The sequence below is a fragment of the Heliangelus exortis genome, chromosome 1, assembly GCF_036169615.1.
Source record: "Heliangelus exortis chromosome 1, bHelExo1.hap1, whole genome shotgun sequence".
NCBI classification, from domain to species: Eukaryota; Metazoa; Chordata; class Aves; order Apodiformes; family Trochilidae; genus Heliangelus; species Heliangelus exortis.
In genome coordinates, this window is record NC_092422.1 from 75405381 (window position 1) to 75429846 (window position 24466).

Here is a 24466-nt window from a genome sequence, read left to right on the forward strand (position 1 = left end):
GTTGATTACTTGCAAACAAAGGAAGTGCTCTGGTCACCCTATAAAACTTAATCATATTTGGTTCAAATTTATGACTGTTTATAGCTGGAATAAAAATTTGCTCTAGGATGACAAAATCTGAAGTATGGGGTGACACCAAATTGCAGAAATGTGGAAGATCTCCCAGAGGTTCAGCTTCCTCCTATACCCGGCAAGGTGTTGGCCTGTCATTTTTTATGCTTTTGAATGTGTCCTGATCAGTACTGAATATTTGGGGTGGTCATCTTCCTCTAGTGGAACTATTACATTTTGTGCCAAAAATGTTGTAGTCTTGAAAAATTAATGAAAGAACTTATTTAATAACTTTTAGCCCACCCCAAAGAAGGGGTTTTATTTTCAAATGCATTTATTTCAAATAATAAATATATAAATTTATAATAATATTTATTACTTTATTAATAAATAAATTTATTTTCAAATAAATCAGCATCATCAGAAGAAGGGGATTCAGTCAGTCCATGCCAGTATGCCCAAGTACCATGGTGCATTTACCTTGCTCTGCTATGAAGTAAAATGTCTGCACTGGAAGTCATATTTTCAGCTCTTTATTCTATTAGGAAACATATGCCTAGTTTTCCCTGTCATTAAGCCCCAAATAATTGTTATTCTGCAACATCCTATTGATAATGTGCTTTTACACACCTGCTTTCTTTTTTTCCACGTCTGTTTTAATCACCTCACCTTTTCCCATCCTTCTCCCTGCTGATGTTGGTTTTCAGTAAAAATTCCAGTCTCGTAATTTTTGGAAGGCTTTTTCATCTGGAGATCATCCTTCTTTAGGGAGTGGTCATTATTTCGTAGCCAAAATCTTTATTGAAGTGCACTTTGTAAAAAGACAGTTTGAAGGAAGACAGAGGGATTGAGCACTGTCTCCTTAAACCAAAGAACCTCTCTAAAAAGAGAGTGCTTGTTTGTGTGAAATAAATTCCATGCAGTTGTGTAATAACAAGCTGTATTCTTATTTCTGATGACAGTATAAAAAATGAAGTTAGAATAGTTTCTGTCTGCCATCAGATAATACAGTTACAGATTTACAATGTAGATGACATGGTGGCCATGTACTACAGGGTTTTGGCTATTGGGATAATAGTCTGGCATGAATACTGAACCTGATGTGTTTCTACACAACTTCCCCAAGTCAGCTGATTACTTTCTGTCCTAATTTACTGTCAACTGAATTTTTACTTGATGTTTTCTCCCTGCCTTCATAACTTCCCAGGTTTTTAAAAATAGTTTTATTGTCACAGTTGAACCACAAAAATTAGTTGGAATGACCATCCCTTCTAGCACCACTTTGTTGCCTAGTGTCAGAACAGAAAAACACGCTGTAAAATCAACCATTTTAGTGTCTTTCAGACTGTATCCAACACGATTAGAATAATCCCATTTTGATACATCAGTTTTTAATCATAGAATCATAGAATTTTCAGGATTGGAAGGGACCTTTAAGATACCTGGTTCCAACCCCACTGCAATGGGCAGGGACACCTCCCACTAGACCAGGTTGCTCAGAGCCCTGTCCATTTTGTCTTACTAGTTCTTGTTTACAAATAATCCTTGTTTTGTGAGTTTGCTCCCACACCTGAAAAGGAGTGCTCAGTAGTACTGAATTTTATTTTCAGGTCTTTGTTGGTCACATTGGTCTATAGGTATCTCTTTAATTGTAAAGCCACCAGTGGCTTGGAGCATTTTTTTTTTTTTTTTTTTTTTTTTTTTTTTTTTTTTTTGTTAGTTTTTAAAGGACAGAAAAAGAAAAATCTCTTCTGGTGAATTCATTCCAAGTCTGTGACAGATCCTTGTTGCGAGTGCTGGATTTTTAGGGAGTCTTTTACTTGTTTTTCATTTACTGCTGCTATACCGTGTTTGCCACCATCTGCCTGGAAGTATAGGTGGCATGGCATCCCTGCCACCATGCCCATCTCCTGGAGAAGTATACACAGAGAACATTTATCTGTGATGGCTGGGATGCCCAGCAATGTAATAATAACCACAGAAACTGTGCTTTAAAATAGTTGAACTGAGACATAGCTGCATTTGAAGAAGATGCCTTCATTCATACTCTATAGCTGTGTTCTTCTGGGACACTTTAGTTTGTGTCTACTTAGAAAAACAAAAAAAATAGAAACTTGCTGAAGGATCCCATGTTCTGAAACACCCATATGTGAATTTCTGTTTAGAGATAGACATATCTTCTAATTTTTTTTTTTACCACCATGTAATATTTTTGTTAGCATCTGAGAAGAATTAAGCACTGCTAGATTCTCAATATATTTATTTAGTTGAATATATAATCTCTGGCATGTGGCCTATGTACATCTTAAAATACTTGGCTGGGTTTTTGTGCATTCCTGGAAAGACTAAGAGCAGGTTTTAAGTAGAAGCAAAAATGTAATTTTAAATACATACAAGACCCAGCATACATCTTCATTTCTTCTCTAGCCCACTGTCTAGTCAGATACAAAACAAGAGCTCCTAGAGTAAGAACTGGGAGCCTGTAGCCTGCAAAACTTTCCTGCACTGTTTGCAAAGGTGGTTTTGAAGAATTAGTTGCTCTCTGGAGCTCCTTGTGCTCTTCTGTCTGTCCCACAATATGGGCTAGGGAGCAGGTATTGAGGTGGCCAAAATTGCTGCAGCTCAGAGCCTGGTGGTCCTTCATCAAGGCCCCCAGCCACCTTTAACCCGTGATGGCATCTGTAAGCTAGGGTCTGGGGGTAACTGGGGGGCTGGGACAAGTCTCAGCTTAAGCATTAAACCCTAAAAATACATCCATTGTCTTCTGGCCTTTTGGTTACATTTTCTGCCCGTGATACCTATTAAATATCTTACTTCTGAACAGTTGTAGACAGTGACAGCAGTCTGGGTCTTGCTAGGTTGATACAGATGGCTCTGAAATACATTTTTTTTTTCCCCACTTAGTTTCATTTCTGCATTGCATAACTTCTTTTTAGTTAACATTTTTGTAAAACAAAGGATACTTATTTGGAGAAGAGAATTCTGCTTTGATGAAACAACGTGATTGTCACCAACAGTGTAGTTCCATGTTGATATAAAAGGAAGATTGAATATCTGTGTAATTCATCAAAACAGCTATATAACTATTTACAAATGAATTTTTGACTGAAGGGTTTCAGTGCTCATTTGCTTTTGAAACTCACCTCCTGCTGTGGCTGTCCCTGCAGTGAAGAACGTGTGGAATGCAGGCACCATTGCTTACATGGGCTTGTAAGCAAGTACTCATGTAACCTGCATTCACTCCTTTGGGGTGCTGGCTACTATTTTTGGGTTTTTTCCTTTTAGAATGTGAGGTGTTAAGTACCACGCTTGATTAGCATTTTATTATAAGCACAGTGTTTTCTGTTATGGGTGATGTATTCCTAACTACAATCAGATCTGTAACCTCTCCTTACCCCTGCTGGGCCGGTGATCACTGCCAAAACAAGAAAATGACAGTGTCCCCTCTGCTTTCTGTGTGGTGTTCGTAGAAAAAGAACAAGGGAACAAACAGGTTTATTGGTGTGCATCAGCATTCCTCTGATACAAATGTGTCTCTACATCACTTCTGTGCCCCTTTTTATACACATTTTCTACACTGTTTAAAGTGATACTTCTTGTTACAAAAGTAACTACAAACTTCTTTCTGCACCCTTTCATTTTGGTTAGTGGTAGAGGAAGACTGGTGTTTAGCATCCTTTTTTTCAAGCCTTTGAAGTGGTAAACTTTTTGCTTCTTCCTCTAGTTCATCGAACCTTCATTACTTCATTCAAGTAACACAACCTTTCCTTGAATGTGCAGGCTTGCTGGGTTTCATTTACTAAGTGTAGAGATTTCTGAATAATAGGTGTGTGTTGAGACATCTTTTGTTTTTTTCAGGTTTGCCCAACAATAGCCAAATTTTATGTAATAATTCAGTTCTGTAATTGTGTAGGAAAGAGGACTTTGAGAATTGAAATTATTCTTGCTCCATTGTCATACATATTTCAATATAAATAGGTCCAAATACCCTTATGCTCTTTTCAGATACATCATGTTTTTAGCTCAGTGACACAACTGCAGGTGACTTTTACTGAAGGCAAACTTTAAAGGGGCTATGCAGGGGATTGTGTTGTTTTTGTCACCATAAATACAGATTTCTCAGCTAAGTTTTTGGTTCAAAGCTCAAGTGACAAGGCAGGCCTAGAGTACTAGTGGCCTTTTTATATGCTGGATTTAGACCCTGATGAAGCTAATCGAGTAATTAATTTTCAGGACCCCTTCTTCTCCTTCCTGTTGTATTGGTCTTGATTAAGTAAAATCTTGGGTAAGATTCTTGGGTAATAGGACTGAATTTTACTCATTCTGTAGTACTACTCTGTTTTATATGCTACTGTGTTGTTTTACGCATCTCAGCCTTTTAGAATTTTTTATGAAGAATTTTTTATGTGTTTTCAGCTATGTAACTTCTTGGCCATTCTGGACAAGGATATAATTAAGGTTAAACAGACTGGAGAAAATAGGACATAAAAGGATAAATGGTTATCAAATGATAGGCAACTGATGGGGTAACTTATTTCTGTGTTTTTAAATTTCTGTGTCTGTCTATAAAGACTGAGTCCAGAAAGCACTTATGTGCAAACTGGGGTAAACCTTACCAGCCCGTCAAGTGTAGCTCTTTCTTGCCAATTTGTATAAATGAAACTTCTTTTAAGTTATTTTTTCCTGTTTATTTTTTTAATCCTAGTTTTTCTGGGATCAAGAAATGCTTTACAGTCTGTTGCAGTTTGTTAATAATGAAATCTTAATCTAAAACCTCTTTCCTACTAAATATTGCTAAAGCTGAAATGTTCTCAGCAAGGCCTGCCAGACCCACTGACCTATTTTCCTGATCCCATATGGGTTACTCTGTTCCATGGAAAAATATTGGCCCATCATAGAACAGATTGGCACAGGTGTCAGGGAGGCCCCAGCATTCCCACTGGGATCTCCAGAGGTGAGAAACTCTGGCAACATGGGTCTGTGGGAGGTGGGTGAAGGGACTGTGCCTCCCTGTGGGTGGAAAATGAAGCAAAAGGTGAAGTGAGAGGGAACAGAATTCTGAATAGTTTCATTTCAGGGGGAAGGTAGAAGGGAGAAAGGGTCCCTAAATAGAAACACAGAGAAAAGGAAGGGGTAGAGAAAACAGTAACTAGGAAATTAAATGGTTTAGGGAAAATGAGGAAAAGGAAGTTAAAAATACAGATTTTGTGGATATATGTGACTCAGAACAGAAAATAGTTTTTTCATAAAAAAAGGTAATCTGCTTTACAGCTTTGCAAAAAACATGCTGAATTTCATGGATAGGGTGTTAGAAAAAACATCATAAAAAGCACTTTTTTAAGTGTCTTCCTTGTTTGATCTGAAAGTGGCCCAAATCAAATATTAAGCACACCAGTGTCCTTAAACAAAGTCACACCTAATGCAGAAGCATTAATTAAAGCTTTGCTCTATCTCTTCCTAATCGCTTCAAATGTACCTGGATAATTTCCAGTGTAGTTGAGGTTATGACTGATATTCTCTGTATGTTTAACACACAAAGCACACCTGTAACAAGAGTGTGTTGGTGACATCAGGTGCCTGTGACACAGGAGGCTTTGCTGTTAAGCAGGTTCACGAAGCTGTGAGAAGAGAATGCTGGCACTGCTTTCTAGAGGCCTTTTACAAATTTGATAACAAAATTAGTATCAGGAGCCTAAAATCTTTTCTGGTGTTGCTATTACCTTCTGATGAGACATTAGTAAGGGTTATTGAAACAGATCCCTGAATAAATAAATATTTCACAACTACCTTACTAGAATCCTTCATTAAATTCACATTCCTGGCTACAACTTTATATTTTTGTTGTTGTTGTTGCAGGTTTCTACAGACATGCTAGTGAGAGTTAATAAATCAGATCTTTTGAAAAACAGTTATTTCACAATCACCTAACACTGCTCTCAGGAATGTAAATAAATGAAGGAGTGCAGGCAGTGTTATTATGGGCTATCCAAGTTCCAGTTTCCATGAAAAAGAAGGGAGGTTTTGTAAGATGGAGGTAAACAGAAAGCAGCTTTGGCACAAAAGTATCCTGCAGTCTGCCCTTGGCAACAAAAGAGGAAAAGAATCTCAGAAAACTCTCAAAGTATCATTAAAGCAGAAGGGTGAAAATGCCTGTTTCCCACTACTTAAGGAACTGAAGCCTTAGGTAGTTTGGGGAACTGAAGAATAATTCATTCTGTTGGTTTATATCTATTGCAGATCTCTTGTTTCCTGATAAAATGAATTGGTTGGCCTTTTGTTAAACCTGGTCTGGAAGCTAAAAGCTCTGCAGCAGTGTAGACTGATGTAAATCTGCCATGCAAGCAGATTCTCTCCCTTCATCCAACAGTGCTGAAGCATCCACTTGAAAAATACCAAACACATCAGCCATACTCTACCAAGGAAACCTCATCAGAGTTTTTTCCCAGTTTTAAGTCCCGGGATGGTCCCTACCCAGTTGCAGAAGGGGAGCTGGTGGTGGGGAAGCAGAATAGAATCAAGAACCTGGGTTTAGGCCATCTGGATCCTGGTCAGCCTGGATTTAGGTTGCGTTTGGTTAGGGCTGCAGCCTTTGTGTGAGCTGAGAAACAGCTCCCCCCTCTTTGGGAATGGTGACCAAAATAAGAGGAGCAACCAAAGTCTGGGTGTCCTTTTGGTCATGGGATGAAAGGTGTGTGGGTTTTTGATGTGAGATAAGGTGAGCCTACTTTGGCAGGCAGTATCTTGTTTCGTTTTGGCAAGAAAGGTACAAAATGGCCCTTGACCTAGGAAAACGGCCCTCTTTCCAGATGCTTGCTTGTGAAAGTGTTCTGTTCAGATGATGATGAGGAGTAACTTTCTTACCCAGCAGCTCTAACTTGTCTGAGATGATTCTCAGGGTTCTAAGTGATAGGCATATAAAACTAAGAAGGAAGACAAATATGAAGAACAGAAATTAAGTACTTGGCGTGGGAATGTTTCAGGAAATGTAGTTTTATGTGCTGCTGTTCAATTATTAATTAAAAGATAACATATGTCTAGCAGTGCAGTGTATTGTGGCAGTTCTTTTCAGTACTCAGAAACAAGAGGACAAGTGACTGTCACTGGGTGAGAGAGCTGCAGTGCATTGCTCTTTCACATTGCTTTAAGGATCTCAAGGACCTAAATCTGTTCCACTCTGAGTTTAGCACCCTCCCCTGCTGGTCTGCCTGGTGAGATAAAGATCTACTTCCCATAGGTTTGACCGGACTGTGATATTTTTTTTTACTTTTTCCTTGTCCTTTTCTTCCTAGATCAAATAAGGCAAGTAAAGGAGCTACTTGGTTGGTCACCATTATTGATATTTTTCTCTGTTATGAGTAAGGTATGACATTTTGTGTTGTCTGCTAGGGAAGCAGGAGGAAAAGCAGTATGTCCAGATAGGATGGCATGACCTGTTCTCAGAGTGTAGCATTACAGCCTGGTATTTGTTTTAAAATATTAATCTAGCTTCAGATTGTAAAACCTGTTTTTTTATCTTGTGTGGTGCCCTGTTAGTGATATAAGACCTTTGTAATTGCCAAAATAGGGAAGAAAAATGGTCCTGGAAGCTTTCCATGTAGATAATCTTCTTTAAAGTATAAACACACTAAGTAAAGAGCCGTGATTTTTGAGCTGAAAGCCTTACCACTATCTTTGTGAGAGTAACTAGTGCATGAAAATGCTGTAGTTTACAGGATTCCATGTGATATGGATGCTGGATATACTTAAGTCCACTTTATTTTAGTACCCTAATGGCCTTTCCACAGTGCTTTCTCTGAGATTTGCTGTACATTGCTCACCCTGGTGTGAATGACACCAACCTGCTCAGTAACAGGTGATGTGTGTGATGCTCATCCCGCTCCCTCCAGCTCCCTCTGCTTTTGCTCAGGGTGTGAAGACTTCTTTTCCAAGAGCTATGGCATGCAGCTTATCCCAGCTCTGGGGTGTGCACCTGGAAGGATGACATTTGTCTGTTTGCTGCTGGGTCCCAAGGTACTTGCTTTCATTTTGGAAACAGATGTCATCCTGTGTTTGGGTTTGCTTTCAGAGCTAATGTAGTAGTGCTGTCTCTTAACATCAAAAGCCAGACTATCCAGGAAGGCATGCAGGCAGGCAGGCATTCTGAATAACCTAGTAGTACAATTCACCTGCTGATACACATAAAAATCTATGAATATCTCTTAATATTGCCCTCTTTTAGGGTAGTGACACTACAGAAGACTGAAACATGCAGCATCTATCATTAAATTTTTTTTCAGTGCCCTGTGGGGGAAAGAAAGTGAGGGTTTTGGGTTTTTTTTGTAAGTTATAATGAGTCCTCAAAATTCAACTAACTTTTGGCTAGCAATTGTGCTCACATAAGCATAATTTCCTTCTAACAGGCCGAAGATGTTCTGCAACAGCAGGAATTTTATGAATATTTCATGAGTAGCTTAAGTTAGAATTTTAAGGATTAAAAAGAGGAAACTGGGTCAAATGCACATGGTATAAGCATCTAACTTCTTTAATGCAAAATTCATACATGTTATATTTTGAAATCTGAAAGAGTGGGCTTTAGGTTATTTTGTTTGGTTGGTTTGGTTTTGTTTGGGTGTTTTGGGTTTGTTGTTTTTTGTTTGTTTGTAATATGACCATCTTGCAGAAAATTTACCTTTCCCTTTGGAATTTTATGGGCCAAATCCCAGGAGACTTAAAGGGTTTCACAGTGTGTGCAGCCACTTCAGGAGATGCTTTTCCAGCATCTTTCTACATAAAGTCTTTTCTTCTTTCATCTTCTCTCAGCATCTTTCTACATAAAGACTACACTGCTCCTTTTCTAGATATATCACAGTGTTGGAAGAACCAGTGAGCAAGGACATAAAGTGTTGTATCCTTCAGAGTGGATGATGAGGCCAGTTCTCAGTGGATGCAGCTCTTGCATTAAAGCTTTTGAGGGCCTCTGGAAGCATAAGACAGCACATAGAAAAATGATGAACCCCTTGAAGGGAATCTGCACATTTTGAAGGGCTGAGGGAGCTCCCATGCTTGTGCCCTCCATGTGTTTGGGCTGCCAGGGGCTCCTTAGGAAGCTCCCCCGTGACATTAGAGCTGTTTGGAGAGCAAAGTGACACCCTCCTAGTGATAGTCACTGGTGGTGGGGGGAGAGTAATGGGCATGCAGGTGTTTTCCTTGGAGTGCCACAGCACAGCTCCAACAAGGTTTCCTGAAGATCAAGGTACCATATTGAGCATGTGTACTTGTCCACTAAGACCTACAGAGCACGGGTGTTTGAGTCAGACGGTGTTGGCAACTGTTGTTATTAGCTCCACTTGCCAAAACCACTGCCATTGCTCAGATAAATGGTGTAATAACCTGAAGTTCATACTAAAGGAAAGAAGGGTTTCTTGCTAGACTGTTCCTTTCTTAGAGACTAGTGGCACAGAAGAGATGGAGAATGTAGTGGCAACATTGTTCTCATACTACGGTGGCCCTCTAAACCAAACTAATTAAACACAGGAGAAAAAGGGTTCTAATGAAGATATTTTTTCAAATGTCTCCCTTACTTTCAAGTGTCTCCCTTACTTAACCTAAATTGGATTTTAATTCTTTTGCCTCTTTCCTTGGCACTATGTGATATTAGGCTGCATTTTGACTAAAGAGAGGGCGATACAGAAGGTGTAAAAAACCCTAGTGTTTTTTAAGTCTCTTTGTTGCTGTACATAGTCATTATGATTATTCTTAATGTTGTCATCCACAGGTTTACTCTTATGTCACTGTTGTCCATACTGGTTCATATCTTTTGTCTTCATATTTTCAACCCTGTAGACTTTTTAAGACCTGGTGCATAAAAATATGTTAACGGCTAAGCTGTTAACAATGGTCTTTGTGGCTTTCAAAAATATGCATGGGAAATAAAAAGTGTATAAATGTAATTGCTTGCTTAGCACTGTTGTGGTAAAAGGCATTTCTAAGTTTAATATTGGTTTGGGGTTTTTTGACTGTACAAATTACTGGTGCAAGATGGGCTATCTGATATCTGTGCAAGTGCTGAGCATTCAGTGGGACAGGAGCTTGGGGAGGATAAACCACCCAAGGACTCCCTCTCGTCTTGGCTGGTGTCTCTGCTAGTCTGGCCCTCCTCTCTGCAGATGTCTGCAGTTTTGTCCCATGCTGGGTTTTAGATATTTTGTTGAAACTGAGAAATAGAGTGGCTGGACCTATATGATTGCTACCCTCCCTTTGTGCTGACTCAAACTAAAAGCTGACATTGAGTTGTGTAGAAGGGGCTTAAACTCGCCATTAGGGCTTTCCTCCTCCCTCCAAAATACCTCCAGTGAGTAATAACACACAAATACAAAGCCAAAGAAAGGGATTTCTTTTTGGTTCATTTAGGCTTTTGTCCTATTAATTCCATGGCAGATGTTTTCTTTTTAAAGCTTCACTCCATCACATAGTGTGTTTATCTGGAGCGAATGCTAATGTCTATGTTGAATGGAAAAGCATCACTTTTTAAAATGGCAATAATATTAATGACAAAGAGGAAAGTCCCAAGGACAAGCAGACCCTGTTTCTGGATTCAGTAACTAGAATTGGATTGCTTTAGCTGCATCTTTTGTGGCTGACTGGTTTCCATCTCTTGCTTTTTATCATAACATTGTGGGTTCTTGCAGCAATTAAATCACTACTCGGTCACTCCTCATGGAGTTATTTCAAACAGTTTTGCTTAATAAAGATCAAGTTTGGTTCCTGTTATTAAAATGTTGAATGCAACCTCTTCATTATAAATTATCACGGAAATTAATTTTGGTTTTATTTGGAATTAAATTAATGTGGTTTTTCTTTTTGTTTTTCTTTTTTTGTTTTATTTTTTTTATTTCTTTTCTCACTGTTCAGCTGTGAGGTCTGGCTGGCTGCCTCCACCACCGCCCGCACTGCCTCCTCGACCTTCAGTATCTCAGGTATGGACAAAAGTTGAGCACTTTGCTGTGTATTATTTACTTATTTATGCTACTGTTGTAGTGGTTAGCACAAGTTGGCTTGCACGGGGCAATTATTTTTGCTTCCAGATCAGTGCAAATCTGCAGTTCCATACACGTTCTCCTTCCTTGGTCTGTCTAGCCAGTGTGTTGCAATGTCAAAATTACAGACTAATTAAATCTCTTTGTAGTGCAGCTGACATGCACCCACTAGAAAATACTGGAAATTAAAGGCTAGTAAGTCTGGTTGACTAATAAGGGTTTCATGCCTGAAAGGCATGGACTTGATAACTAGCTATTTGCTTTTCAAGCTTCAAATGCTCACAGGGCATCTGTTAAGGGAGCTATGGCATGTAAAAGTGTATTTCACCCATGGGTTAAAAAAAACCCCACTAAATGGGATGTCAGTTATGTTATCAGGTTTCAACCCATTAGTGCTGTACTTTTGTTTTGCTTTTTGGATGGGTTTTTGTTTGTTTTTAGGGCATCACACAGCCACGGGACTATGCAAATTTACTAACTCATGTGTTATCTGCATCCAGATACCTCGTATTTTAGTACATGATGGAGGATCAGCATCCTGTTCTTTTTATGTTGTTGGTTCTGTTGAGTCTTGGGTGGCAGCATGCTTCATAGATTGCTCCTTCAGGTGAAGTGTGTAATAGAAAACAAGCCCTTAAGGGAGCTAACAGCCCACTGCATATAAAAACTTGGTAAGACACGTTCCTTGGGCCATAAACAGTCCTCACTTGAGTTTTGGTTCTACTCTTGAGAGTAGATGTTGACTGGGTGCTGTTGAGCACCTCCTGCTGCACACTGCTTATGAAAAGAAGTGTTACAAAGCTTGTTGCCACCCCCAGCTTCACCAGTAGCTCGTTGTTCTCTTCTCCCCAACCATTTTTAAGTACCTGAGTGCAGACAGTTTTCACCTGAGGTCTGTAGCATGTTCTGGTTGGAGCTGGCATACTTCCCCCAGTCACTAGGGCATTAGCCATGCATCTAAGACCAAATGCTCCTTAGTGCACCCACCACTTTCCTACTTGGTCTATTGCTTCTCAGAGAGCAGTGTTTCCCTCTGGCTTCCTCTGATCCCATGGAATGGCCCTGCCTTGAGCCTGCAGCATCTGTGCTGGCCCTCCTGCTACTGCTTGGACTTGCCACAGCAACTGGCTTCATGCACTAAAAGCCCTTTTGCTGCCATTGGGAAAAGCAGCAAATATAAGAAAACCAACCCCATTGTTTTCAAGCAAGGTTGTTTTAATTGTTCATTTTCTTCTCCTATGATAGATTTGCATTTCCATAGCAGGGCAGTGAGGAGATACGTTTGTTTGTGAATGACCAGCAACATTTTTACCACATTGTAAATACTGAGCCAGCTGCTCATCCTATTCTTGGCCATGGAAAATCTAGGATCTTTCTAAAATGCTAAACAGAAGTAGATTCTCCTGTGAAATTCTAGATCCAGTCATCTCCAATACAAAAGTCTGTTTTCTGAAAGAAAAAACAAGGCAGTGGCAAGTGGCCTCTCTGTCTGTTAAGTCATGAATATGCAGCTGATCCTTTGCTTACACGCATCACTTCTATTTACTTTAATTTATTTCTGAGTATTTTAAAAGATATTTTATCAAATATTCTTGTTCTGACATCTATCAAAAATATACATAAAACCACTTCTTGAAAACACAATAAACTTCACTCTTGTCACCTGCTATTTATTTTTATCTCCAAGCATGCCTGTCTTTGATAAAGGTAACAGACAGTAGGGAAGTCTGTGTGATGGGGTTATAATTCAGCTGAGCTGACCTTTACGAAGAGCATGTAAGCAACAGTAAGCATATGGATTGCATTAGTCTAGTGGGGCCCTTGATTTAAAGAGCATGAAGAAGTTGGAGGAAGGGATCTGCTTTCAAAACTGAGGCAGGATCAAGAACTGAAGAAAAGCCGTGATGCTGAAATGACACATTCAACTTTCTCCCCTTTCAGGATTTACCAAACTCTTCTTAAATTTCTATTTTAATTTATTTTTCAACAATGTTATTGAAAACCCTTTTATTATTGCCGGCACATTTTGCTATATGCCTGCAGTTAAGCACTGTGAATGACAAATGTAGCTTGGAAAAGAAGTGAACCTCACGTATTTCAGGTGGCTGTGCACCATATAAGTATGCTCATGGTGTGATTATTTTGGCTCAGCTTTGGAAATCAGTTGATGGAGGAGGAGAGGGAAATAATTTCTCTGAGGACTGCAATTTCCTATGGATGGCTGGAGAAGCAGCCTGGACCAGTTGGCTCTTCAGAGTGAGAGTAAAGGTCTTGTGAGATGTAAAGGCCAAAGTGCACAGAAGAGAGGTACCAAGGGGTAAGTGTTATATTTCAGTGGAGTAGAAAGTCCTCCTGTGAGTTTTGTCAATAGCAGTATAGACATGGCCTCTTGACATTGGTCCTGGGTTGCTGTTGTTTTTAGTAGAATTTGTTTCAACCTTAAGGAAAACACTAATGTAGACACCTTTACAAGTGTCCTGCATCTCTTCTTACCTCCACGATGGGTTTTAGGGTTGGTGGATGAACTCAGTATTTCTTTCTTTCTTTACCTCTGTAAAAGGTTATGGTAGCTCCATCTTGGGATTTTTCTCCATTACCAAAGTCAGCTTCCTATTGACATCATAGAATATTAGAACGCCACGTTGGAAGGCACCTCAAGGATAATCTGGTCCACCCTTTCTAGGTAGGAACATGGTTCAGATGACAGGGTTTAGCACCTGGTCAAGCTTAAAAATGTCCAGTGTTTGGGAATACACCACTTCACTGGAGAGATTATTCCGGTATCTGACTGCTTTCAAAGTGAAAAATTTTCTTCCAATGTCCAGCCAGGATCTCCTCAGGAGTAGCTTGCACCTGTTACCCCTTGTCTTTTCCGTATGATTCCTTGTAAAAAGTGAATATCAGTTCACAAACAGAACCCAAGTTTTCCTTAGAGCTTTCATGAGACATTTATCTGATGCAGTGGTGGTTTCATCTGATGTCCCTATTGTGACTGTCAATAAATTTAATAAGATGGAGAAAAGTCAAATTTACATAATGTGAATGCACCATTATCTCCAATTTAGGATATTTTAACCCAAATGCCAACTTGTATCTCTCTGGACTGTGAACCATTTTGAATTGATGTTTCCAGTAAAATATTGTGAAATCCAGTATGAAATGCTTTATTAGAATTCTCACCTCATGTTCCTATTAAAAAAAAGAAAGTAGTTCCAGTTTTACCTAAATTCTATAAAGGGCACTTGGAAAGATTATGTATAGAAATGGGCGTATACCTAGATATTTGTTTTGTATGTTATTTTGAACTGGTTTACTTTTTTGTTTGACTGTTGATAACTTCACTGACACCTTCTGTAATCCCTAGTAGCACATCTCACACTTAGAAAGTCTGAAATAGCTACTTGGATTTCAGGATAATTTTATTTGTATCAGTTTCCCTATATCTTTGGACCATAAGTATTTAATATGCTGCAAGCTATTGTATAGACTTAGGACATTGGCAGTGCCTTACCTCTCTTGCTCATGTCTCACAATGTCCTATAGTTATGTCTTTTCCACTCATTAAAAAAAATATTTTTTAGTTTTTAGGGTTGTTGTGTCATTCCTATTGTTATCCCTCCACCTTGAGTGATGATATATAGAACAGATAACCTGTAGGTTGTTGACATACCAGTTGTGTTTTCTTCTGGGCTCGTAGAGGGCTCGATTCAGTAGCTCAGGTAGTTTTTCCGGATCTAATGTTCCTAAGTTGATGGTAAATTTGAGTCATCAAGGAGAAGTGGCATAAAGGTGGCCCCAAAACTTTTGTTCAGATCCAGAACTGTACACAGAAAACTCGGAGGTGTCAAGAATCACGTTAGGAACACGATAGCAAATGTAGCTTATTTGTACTGACAGGGATTTCAGATAGAAAATATCTTTGGGTGGTCATGCATATCTTGTATAAGCCTCTGTTGTTTTTCTTAATGGAAAACAAAATAATATTTTATTACTGATGTCATTTAAGCCTAAAGAAATAATTTACCACAGCTGCACTACTACACAGATTCAGTAGCACATTTATGCTAATAGGAATTACTGATGAATACTGAAGAGCAAATATAACTTCAGGATTTTATCCAACATCAGCTTGCTATTTGTAACATTGCCCAATTAGATCAACATTCCTTTGTTTAAATTGCTCTATTTCAGTACCTTTCTGTCCAGTAATAGAGGCATATCTTCAATCCTGCCTATTCTGTATTGTGGGGATTTGAAAGCAGTGGGACTGGAAGAAAGCATTGTACATCTTGGCTGAAAAAATGATATTCGTAGTCTTTTCCCAAAGTCTAAATTTTAAGCCTGTTGGTTTTGTAAATTCACACTGTTTTGTGCAGGATTTATATTTCTGGAGATGCTGGGACCTGATTTTCCCACTAATTCCAGGCTGGTAGTTATGCCAGGTGCTGAAAAAATTATGAACTAAGGCAAAGTGCTTGAGTGAAGTGGAGCAGGTAGGCAGCTGTTTTTGTTATCGAATTGATGTGTCCTGAATATGCTGCAGTCCTAGAGGTTAAGACCCCACTGTTGTAAGAGTTAATTGTATGAGCTGTGAGTGTTAGGCTATCAGTTTAGTGTCCATTGTTACCTTAGATGTTGTTGATTTGGTGAAATCCTGGAAACAAAATGCTGTGAGTGAGGATGCCTGGGTCACCATACCCAGTCACAGACACCTGTTGTTGGAAAGAGAAGTTACTACTCTTTTTAACATATCAAATGTTCTGCACTCCGAATGTTACTTGATACTTCACAACCCCTTGAAGCTTTTTGGCCATTCATCATCCAGAATTGTAAGTGAAAACTGGGACCCAGTTCAACAACTTGTCTCTGCTAATGTGCCTCCCTGTTCTGCTGAATCCCCAGAGGGCCAGGAGCTGGGGGTGTGCTCAGGCTGGGGCTTTAAGAGTCAATTATCTGTGCCCATCCTGATCTGCAGCCAGGAGGGTGGGGATGGACTCCCCTCCAGGCTGCTGAGAGCTGTCACAGCCACCAGAGCAGGGTGGCCACCCACAGGTTCTCTGCTGAGATCTTGTCTGGGCATCCCCCACAGACAGCAGCTTTGGGTCAAGCAGAGATGCATGGAGGATTAGGTAGGGTTTGCTTATCTCTGTTACAGAGCTGTTCTGAGAAAATGTTCATCCAGATGGGGTGCAGCCTTTCTCTGTAAAATTATGTGAGGAATTTCAAATGCTGGCAGAACACCTGGATTTATTTTTTGTTACAGAAATAATTTTTTTTTTTTTAAATCTGCTTTTGCCAACATAATATTTATATACATTATAGTATTCTCCCAGACCACCATTTTATATTTATCCAAATAAATACTTCTTTACCTTGCATTTACAACCACAGTACAGAAAGAGGGTGGGTTTTTTTGATCATCCCCACCAGTTTTGGCTGCACAGTAACATATGTTGTATAATCAGTGTGATAGGCACTGAAGAAGCCTATAACTGTAATAAAACTGGAAGTCTTCTGTAACATGAAAGATTTTGCCATCTGCCACCTTAATATAAATACAAGTGGATTATCTTGCTCTCCTGAAAATTATACATTAAATATAAAACAGCCAGACAAAATAAATTATGGTTTAAGAAGTGGTGGAAAGTAGCGTAGTTAAATTTGAATATGGGAAGTAGTTGATGGATGCCATAAAATAATTTCTAAAGAGATTTCTGGGGGTGTGGAAGGAAGGGCAAATATCTTAATTAAAATGTGTTGTAATAATTTTTGAATTTGGCTTCAAGTTTACTATAATAGCAAAAAAAAAAAAAAAAAAAAAAAAGATAATCCAATGCCTGTATTTCTAGTGGAATGCACACACCCCTTTCTTTGAAAGTGGAGTATTAAAACAGATTGTTAATGCTTCCATCTGGGCCCTATTCTTTCCTTTCGAATGGGCTGAACATTGCAGCAATTTGTTTGTATTTACTGCCTTTTTTCCTCAGTCTTATCACCAGCCCTCAGATAGCTTGGGGAAAGAAAAAGCTTATCAAAACTTAAGGGTTGCACAGAGCTGAGAAAGCACTCAGCACGCTTAAGAGCCTGGCAGCTTGTTGCATTTGCATCCCTATGGGTTTTCTTTCTGTCTTACCATTTTCAGTTTCTGTAACAAGCAATAAAAAAAATTGAGGATTCATTTTGGAATACACAATACTTGCAGAAGCTGGAATTGAGACATCTCGACTTCGTAGAAATTGGCATTAGGAGTAAAAATATGAATGTTTAGAAAGGAGCAAAATACCTCAAATGAAGTTACATAGAGATGATGGAAGATTGCGGTGGGTACATACTGAGCTCTGAGCATATTTAGTATCCTATGTCTTCTTACAGATAAGCTGTTCACAATTCTTTTTTGCAAACCTAAGCAGTGGCACTTTATAGGTAATGATTATGGGCTCTTCCAATGTATTCACAGAGATAATTTCATGTCTGTGAGTAGTGCTATTGACTACAATGGGACTATTTTCATGTGTAAAGTTAGCCGAGAGCGTAAGTGTGGGAGAGATTGAATTGAAGGAAAGATTTAATATATACTTCACCTCTTGCAAAAAGGCTCTCAGGTAATAGAAATATGAAAGTTCCACATACGCCTTCTGTTCTGGAAGATCAATTATGGATTGTCTTGAAAAGTGGGTGTGAAATCTCCATATAATCCAGCATTGCAAAGCAAAAAAACTGGAAATGTAAGCGAAGAACTGGTTGTTACGGAAATGTGTTCTCTTAAAGTGTTGAAAATCTTTCATCTGAGACTTTCCAAGCACTTAGTGCTTAAGTGAGCATAACCTATTCTTTTAGAAAGGTACTGTTAAGTATCATCACATGGAGTAGTGAGGAGATCATGAATGGCTGATCAAGGATCACGCGATGAAATATCGAGCTTTTGTGATTCCTAATGCTCTCCTTAATGATGAGGAATTATCTGTTCTAATGCTCAATGCTGGCTGTAGGCCACAGGTTGGCTTCTGGCTGTGGGCATTGTACAGAAACTTTTTTGGCCAGTTTTAGCTGCTACCTGGAAGAATGAGGAGGATATGGCTATTCCTAGGTGATAAGAGATTGCTTTGGGTAAAAAGGAGATACTGCCTATAAACAACTGGACTTTGGTCTTTACAAAGAGAAGTTCTTCATGAGATCTGGAATAGGACAATAACTTGCACTTTTCTGTGGTCACTTATTCTTCTTCCCAAAACCAAGATACTCTTGAGCCTTGCCTGCAAATTCTCTTTTACACTGCTGGTAACACGTATGAGCAGGATTTTCATTACCCAACTAGTATAACCCTGGGTGTGGACCCAGCCATACCAGCACAGCAGCACTTCCTGTGCCAGGAGCTTACTCAGTTCTGTGGATGTGAATAAGATGCACTTTTAGGTGTTTTTTCACTAATGTAACTGAATTTTCCTTTGCATAAATTCTCAGTTTTGTAAATTGGTGACGAAGTATGTATACCCCAACATTAAAATAGTGAGGAATTACTAAAATGTGGGAAAACTTCAGACATTTATGTCTGTGATAGAGTGAGCCAGTTTAATTCTGTGTTTCTGAATGAGAAGTGAGTTGTGCAAAGACTATACTAAGCATGGTATAAAAACAATGAAGAATTAAAGGAAACCAACCTCAGGTACTCCTGATGGATCACTTTTTCCTTATACTCCAGTAAGCTCCAAGGGAGCTTGGACTAGAGAGAGTATCCTGGAGGCAGTCTCACCATACCCATGACCTGAAGGCTACATGGACTGATTTCCATTCTGTGTCTAAATCAGTGAAGGGGAGGAAATCTGAAGAATCCCTCTGCCAAAAGAAAAAAGTGGGAGTTATTTTTTCCTATAAAATCTGTATGGGGTCATTGTGGGGAGGTGCCAGCTTTTCAAAATGTGTGTGTAAATCCTCTCAGGCCTTGCCTAGAGGTTTTTTTTGGGTCAGCTGTATCAGCAAGCCTTCTCTGCACTGATGCACACTGCAGATAACAAAAGATTTTTAGCCTGTACATGCTATCAGTCCCTGAACAAAATCCCTTGCAACAGCATCCTGGGTTTTTTTTACGCTTCGGCACTTGTGTCAGAGGCACATGGCTCTGAGGAATGGAGATCTTTCATAGTGGAGAACATCTGCTCTGCTGGCAGATCATTAATGCACAGACCTGGCTTCTGCAAGGAAGGGAAAAGAGATACTCCAGAGAGCCCAGGCTGTCTGCCCATCCTCTGGGGTAGGCTCTGACTGTAGGCTTTGAACAGTGCTGACAGCTGACTTCTGGTACTTCTCTTCTAAGCAAAGGACTCTGAAAGTGCCTGGAGTTGTTCAGCCTGGAGAAGAGAAAGAACTTGGGAGAACTTAGAGCAGCCTTCCAGTACCTAAAGGGGCCTGCAGGAAAGCAATGGAGGGACTTTTTGCAAGGACATTTAGTGATAAGACAGGAGAGAAGTTTCAAACTGAAAGAGGGTAGATTAGGTATGAGGAATAAATTATTTCCAGCAAGGGTGGTGAGAAACTGGCACCAGTTATCCAGGGAGGTTGTGGATGCTTCCTTCTTGGAAGAGTTCAAGGCCAGGTTGGATGGGGCTTGGAACAACCCTGTCTAGTGGGAGGTGTCGTGTGTCCACACAACTCCCCCTGACCTCCGTGGCAAAGGGGTTGTAACTAGATGATCTTTTAAGGTGTCTTCCAACCCAAACCATTCTGTGTTTCTATGAAATTACCTGTCCCACATGCCACTAGGTGGCACTTTAGGGACATAGCAGTCCCTTGGTTTTTGTAGTTTTATTCATGAGACATAGCTGCACCACCAGAACTAATTCTTTTTTTTTTTTCTTTTTTTTTTTTTTCTTCTTTTATTGGTCAAATGGAAACGTTTATTTATTTTTCCCACCTGCCTGCTGCATGCTGAGCATTGCCACCCTCACCCTGGCACCAGGGAGGAATAGCCAGCCCAGTGGCCCAACTTCATATAGTGGTTGCCACAGTTGTTCGGCTGACAGCAACATCACAACACTCTGCTAGTAAAAAATGTGTCCTGTGTCAGTAGGAACTGTGATATCAAACCATTGAAAATGTTGAAATTTTAGACTTTTTTATGTCAGCATTCTGATTTTTATTTGCTTCTACCAGAACAAGTTTACCTTTTTTTCCCTTTTCAGTTCCTTTCAGTTTAAAGCAGTATTTTTCTGCAATGAGAACATTAAAAAAGGGTCCTCTATGGTACTGTGGTTTGAATTTTCCTGCTCATCTAAAATGAACATTGTTGAGTACTGGTCTATTTAATTGCCTTTACACTGTATGAACACTTTGGTTCTTGAAAAGCTGCATTCTATGTCTGCATAACATATAGTTGGTCTCCTTTCTTCTTCATTCTGTGGGACAAGTTTCTTGCTTTTGATAGAAGGTTTGACCTAGAGTCCAACAACGGTGTGAACACCAGAGACTTCCTGCCTGGCCAGGTTAGGGGGTAATCTAGTGCTCTCTGTTCAGGAAAGGTCATAAAGAGCTGGCTCTCCTATATCTCCATCATTTCTCTGTGTTGTGCGGCAAAGCTATAGTTTATAGTATAAATATTACATGGCACTCTGAAAGACTGTTTGCTCTTGCTGTCCCTAAATGAATGGTTTGTCAAAGTGACGTTGTTTGGGCTGAAATTTATCATGTGGTTCTGTTAAATATTTGAGCTTTGCTGTCCCCAAATCATTCCTGAAAGCCTCATGGACATTGCCCAGCTACTGCTGCCAGTGCTTAAAGCTTTCATTTCTTTCAAATACATAAAAAAGTGGTTGTAGAAATCAGGGAGGTTATGGGCTATTCAGAGTGCTGATAAAGAATTTGTCTGTTGCATTAAATGGACTTTCAAAGGTCTTTGATTTTTGGAGACAGAAAAAAAAGATTGCTTTTTCCATTTCATTTTCTTCTGTGTACCAGAAATCTAGTTACAGAAGCAGAACTTCAACCCTTCCAGAATTAAAGTGTTAATTATTGAAATCCAAATATTTAAGGTATTAATATTCAAATAATACTGGAAATTTACTTGGTGGATTTGTTGTAATTGTTTGAGGTTTTTTTTAACCATCATTTAAACTACAGATCTATCACACTTAGAAGATGGGGAAAGAGAAATCCTGTCAGCCAAAATTCCTTTCCCCCCCTCTCCTGAGGAATTTCACATGCTTTTTTAAAAAAAAATCCCAAATCTCTCTCCACTGTGCACGTGTTCCATACCGTATGGTTGAACAGCAGTAACCTGGCAGGACCACTTTTTCCCTGCATCTTACTGTACAGCTGGTAGTGTGCATGTTACAGAGGAAGTGGTATGAAAACTCCCTCCTTTTTAAAATACACACACCAAATTATGTGCTTTCTGTTGGTTTTGTTTAACTTTTGCTTTTAAGCGCTGAGAAGCTTGTGATTTCTACAGAGCTTTATGGGCGCAGGCAGAAATCTCTTGGCATCAGTAAATTAGGTTCTTCAGGTGTGACAGGTTGTTATTATTATTATGGCTAAAATCCTGGCCTCTCTCAGGGCTGCCTTGAACTTGGTTTTTAAATGCAAGCTTTCACCTGTGTAGAAACGAGCCTTTTTTGAAGAGAAAGCAGGATGGCAGGTTGCCTCTCCTGCCTGGGGGCTGTTGTCAGCATGGCTCAGACTTGGCAGAAGTTAGGAAAGAGGAGAAGAGGCGATCTGCCAGTGCCAAGTGCCCTCAGCCTCCTGCTCTTGCCTGCCTTCCCTGTCTTGGAGCCAGCCCATACCTCCTGGACAGAAAACAGCCACAGCATGTTTATACTCTTGTTTGCTGCATCCTGCCTGCGGAACAACAGCTCCAAATCCCGGTGCCCTCCCCAGGGTGATGTGTTGTGCCCTGTCCTCAAGAAGTATCTCAAGATGCTGAGAGGTTTCAGGAGAGGTGAAGCAAAGGATTAACCCTCTGCTTTAATTTGCTGCTCAGTCACATATGCTGAGGGAGGGTGTTTTGTTTTGCTAAAGTGTAGATCTGTGTTATGGAGTGAGTGTTCAGCTCTGATTCTGTATGAACTGTGAGGAGGAAAGATTTTCTTGGCTTCTTTTATGACTGTGTTTTTAGTAACACAGTTGCTGCAATTTTTGGTATAATTCAGACTTTCACACTCCAGCCTTGCAAACTTCAAAGACAGGGGCTTACTCTGATGAATTTTCATCAGCTTCAGGAGATGATAAGGTGACAGGGCGCAACCAAGATCTGTCTGGCTTTTATCCACCCCCATTACAGTTTCTCTCAGTATTCAGGCCTTAGAGGTAACTCTAGAAGAAATTGTGGGTACTAGGTCATTTACACGCAGAGACATGGTTCCTAATGCTTCACAGAAAACCTTTTCTCATGTTTGCCTAGCACAATAAAATGCAAGAAAATGGTTTCATTAGAAATCTGCAGAAGACATATGTCATCCATTCAGCTGTCACCCTAGATCTCCATTTCCCCTACTGCTGAATTGTTAAAGAAACTTTTCTTTTGTGTGTAATGTTTCCTTTCATTGACTTTATTGTATGTGACTGCTCGTCGCTTTGTGGGTGTAGCAATGACTGATTTGTTGTTACAGACAGAGCCAGTATCTGAGGTTGAATTACATCCTCAGCTGAATAGACCCCCATCACAGGCAGAAGAAAACAGTTCAGCAAAAAAGGTGAGACCTGCACTCATTGTACCATTGTGGAGTGATTTGCCTTCATCAACAAATGGGGTTGTTGTAAGTTTTAAAGCAATTACATAGGGGGTTAAGGTTACGTCTTCACGTGTTTACCTTCTCTGGAGGTCAAGACACGAGGGAGAACTGGGATTGCTTGTGACATCAGCTGAGATAAATCATTAAGAAAGCTCTTAGTACATTCTCATCGATGCACATGCTTTGAGAGGCAGCTTGCCATTTGTTTCAAATCAATAGGGGCTTGTGGAGCCTTAGGGGAGACAAAAGAGAGTTTGATTGTACTTGACCCCTGTCTTGCTGTAATTCTTCCAAATTGTGACACACTTCTTGCTTCCAGTGATTGAGGATTGGGTTTTGATGTAAACACACCTGTTTGCTAGAGGTCAGAATCTGCTACTAAATGTATGTAGACTGGAAGAAATTTGCTTAAGTTATGCAGTTGCTCACATATTTTTTTGTATGAACATACTGTTAGAATAAAGTAAACACTGGAATTGCAATAGGGCTTTTTCACAGGGCCTTGCTTAGGGATGGATTGGCCTTAGCAATGGCTGTGAGCCTTTCCCACCACCTTCTTCCACCAGCCCCAGCCAGCAGAAGTTTTTGACAGGGGGCAAATTCAGACCCTCTCCTCTCCAACCCCTCCTGCAGTGAGGAGCTTTGGAACACCTATCCTTGCTCAGGTTAACTAAGACGTGTTGGCAGGTGATGTCCCTAATGTGCCTGCCTTGCCCAGGGAGCATCATCATAATTCTTACCTTAATGGGGGGCACAGACAAATGTCTATTGCCATTTCCTACATGCAGAAGGGCTTTCAGAGCAATGTCCTCACTCCACTTATGCTGACTGCATGCTACTCCTTAGCCTCACCCTGCTTCTTCCTCGCTCTGCTTTGCAGCTCTCCTGAGGAAATTAAATCCTTGTGGTCCACTTGCTTCATGATTGCCCTCATCCCACCTGGCTCCCTAAAATACAGAGTAGCCCAGGCCATGGAGTGCAGGAAACAGGCTGACCCACCTTCCAAGGCCTGGTGTGACAGCAGACCTCCCCAGATCCCCTGTGGAGGTCTTTGCTTTTGAGTATTGGATTTTTTTCTATCAGTATTGCATTTGACATGGAAGCAGGATTTATCCTATGGATTTGGTAGGTTTTTGGCAGTTCAAGCAGGTAGTCTGGGATTATGCATTTGGCATCCCCCCAGTCTATAGCTGTAGAAGGCACACACAGGTTCCTCATTTGCCTTATGTCCTGCTTTTCCAGGGAGCTACACGTATACATAAAACTTCAGAGCACAGTGTTACCTGAGATCTATGCAGTGCTGATGTCCTGATCAGAAGAGCTCATTTTTAGATTTTTTTTTCAGTAATGTTGAAATCCTTTGTTTCTGATTTCTCTAATAAAATAATTGTAATCCTTCTAATGACTAATAATTATTTATTGATGTTTATGTTAATATGTTTATTATCAATAACTATTTATTGATGGCCTTGTGTTGGTTTGATTCTGTATCACAGTAGTGTATTCTGGTGAGTCAGGCTGCTTACTTCAGGGTTTTTTTGTTTTTTTCTTATGAATGCTGGGTCATTAAATGCTTCCTCATTTAACTTTTTCTTTTTTTTTTTTTTAACATTTGGCCAAAATAGTCATGAAGATGGTCTGGCCTGGAAAGAAGCACACAGTGCTAGTGATAATAAAATT

At 39.8% G+C, this 24466-nt stretch overlaps 1 protein-coding gene across 4 annotated transcripts in view; it reads left to right on the top strand.

The window, feature by feature from the left end:
• Positions 1-24466, top strand: part of REPS2 (RALBP1 associated Eps domain containing 2) — a 96972-nt gene that overhangs the window by 65553 nt on the left and 6953 nt on the right. For 3 of the 4 annotated variants that reach the window (XM_071748994.1, XM_071748977.1, XM_071748968.1), the window contains exons 14-15: positions 10942-11006; positions 22664-22747. In XM_071748994.1, the coding sequence (XP_071605095.1) occupies positions 10942-11006; positions 22664-22747 (149 nt within the window). The remainder of the gene's footprint in view (positions 1-10941; positions 11007-22663; positions 22748-24466) is intronic. The other variant, XM_071748985.1, reaches the window with a different exon arrangement.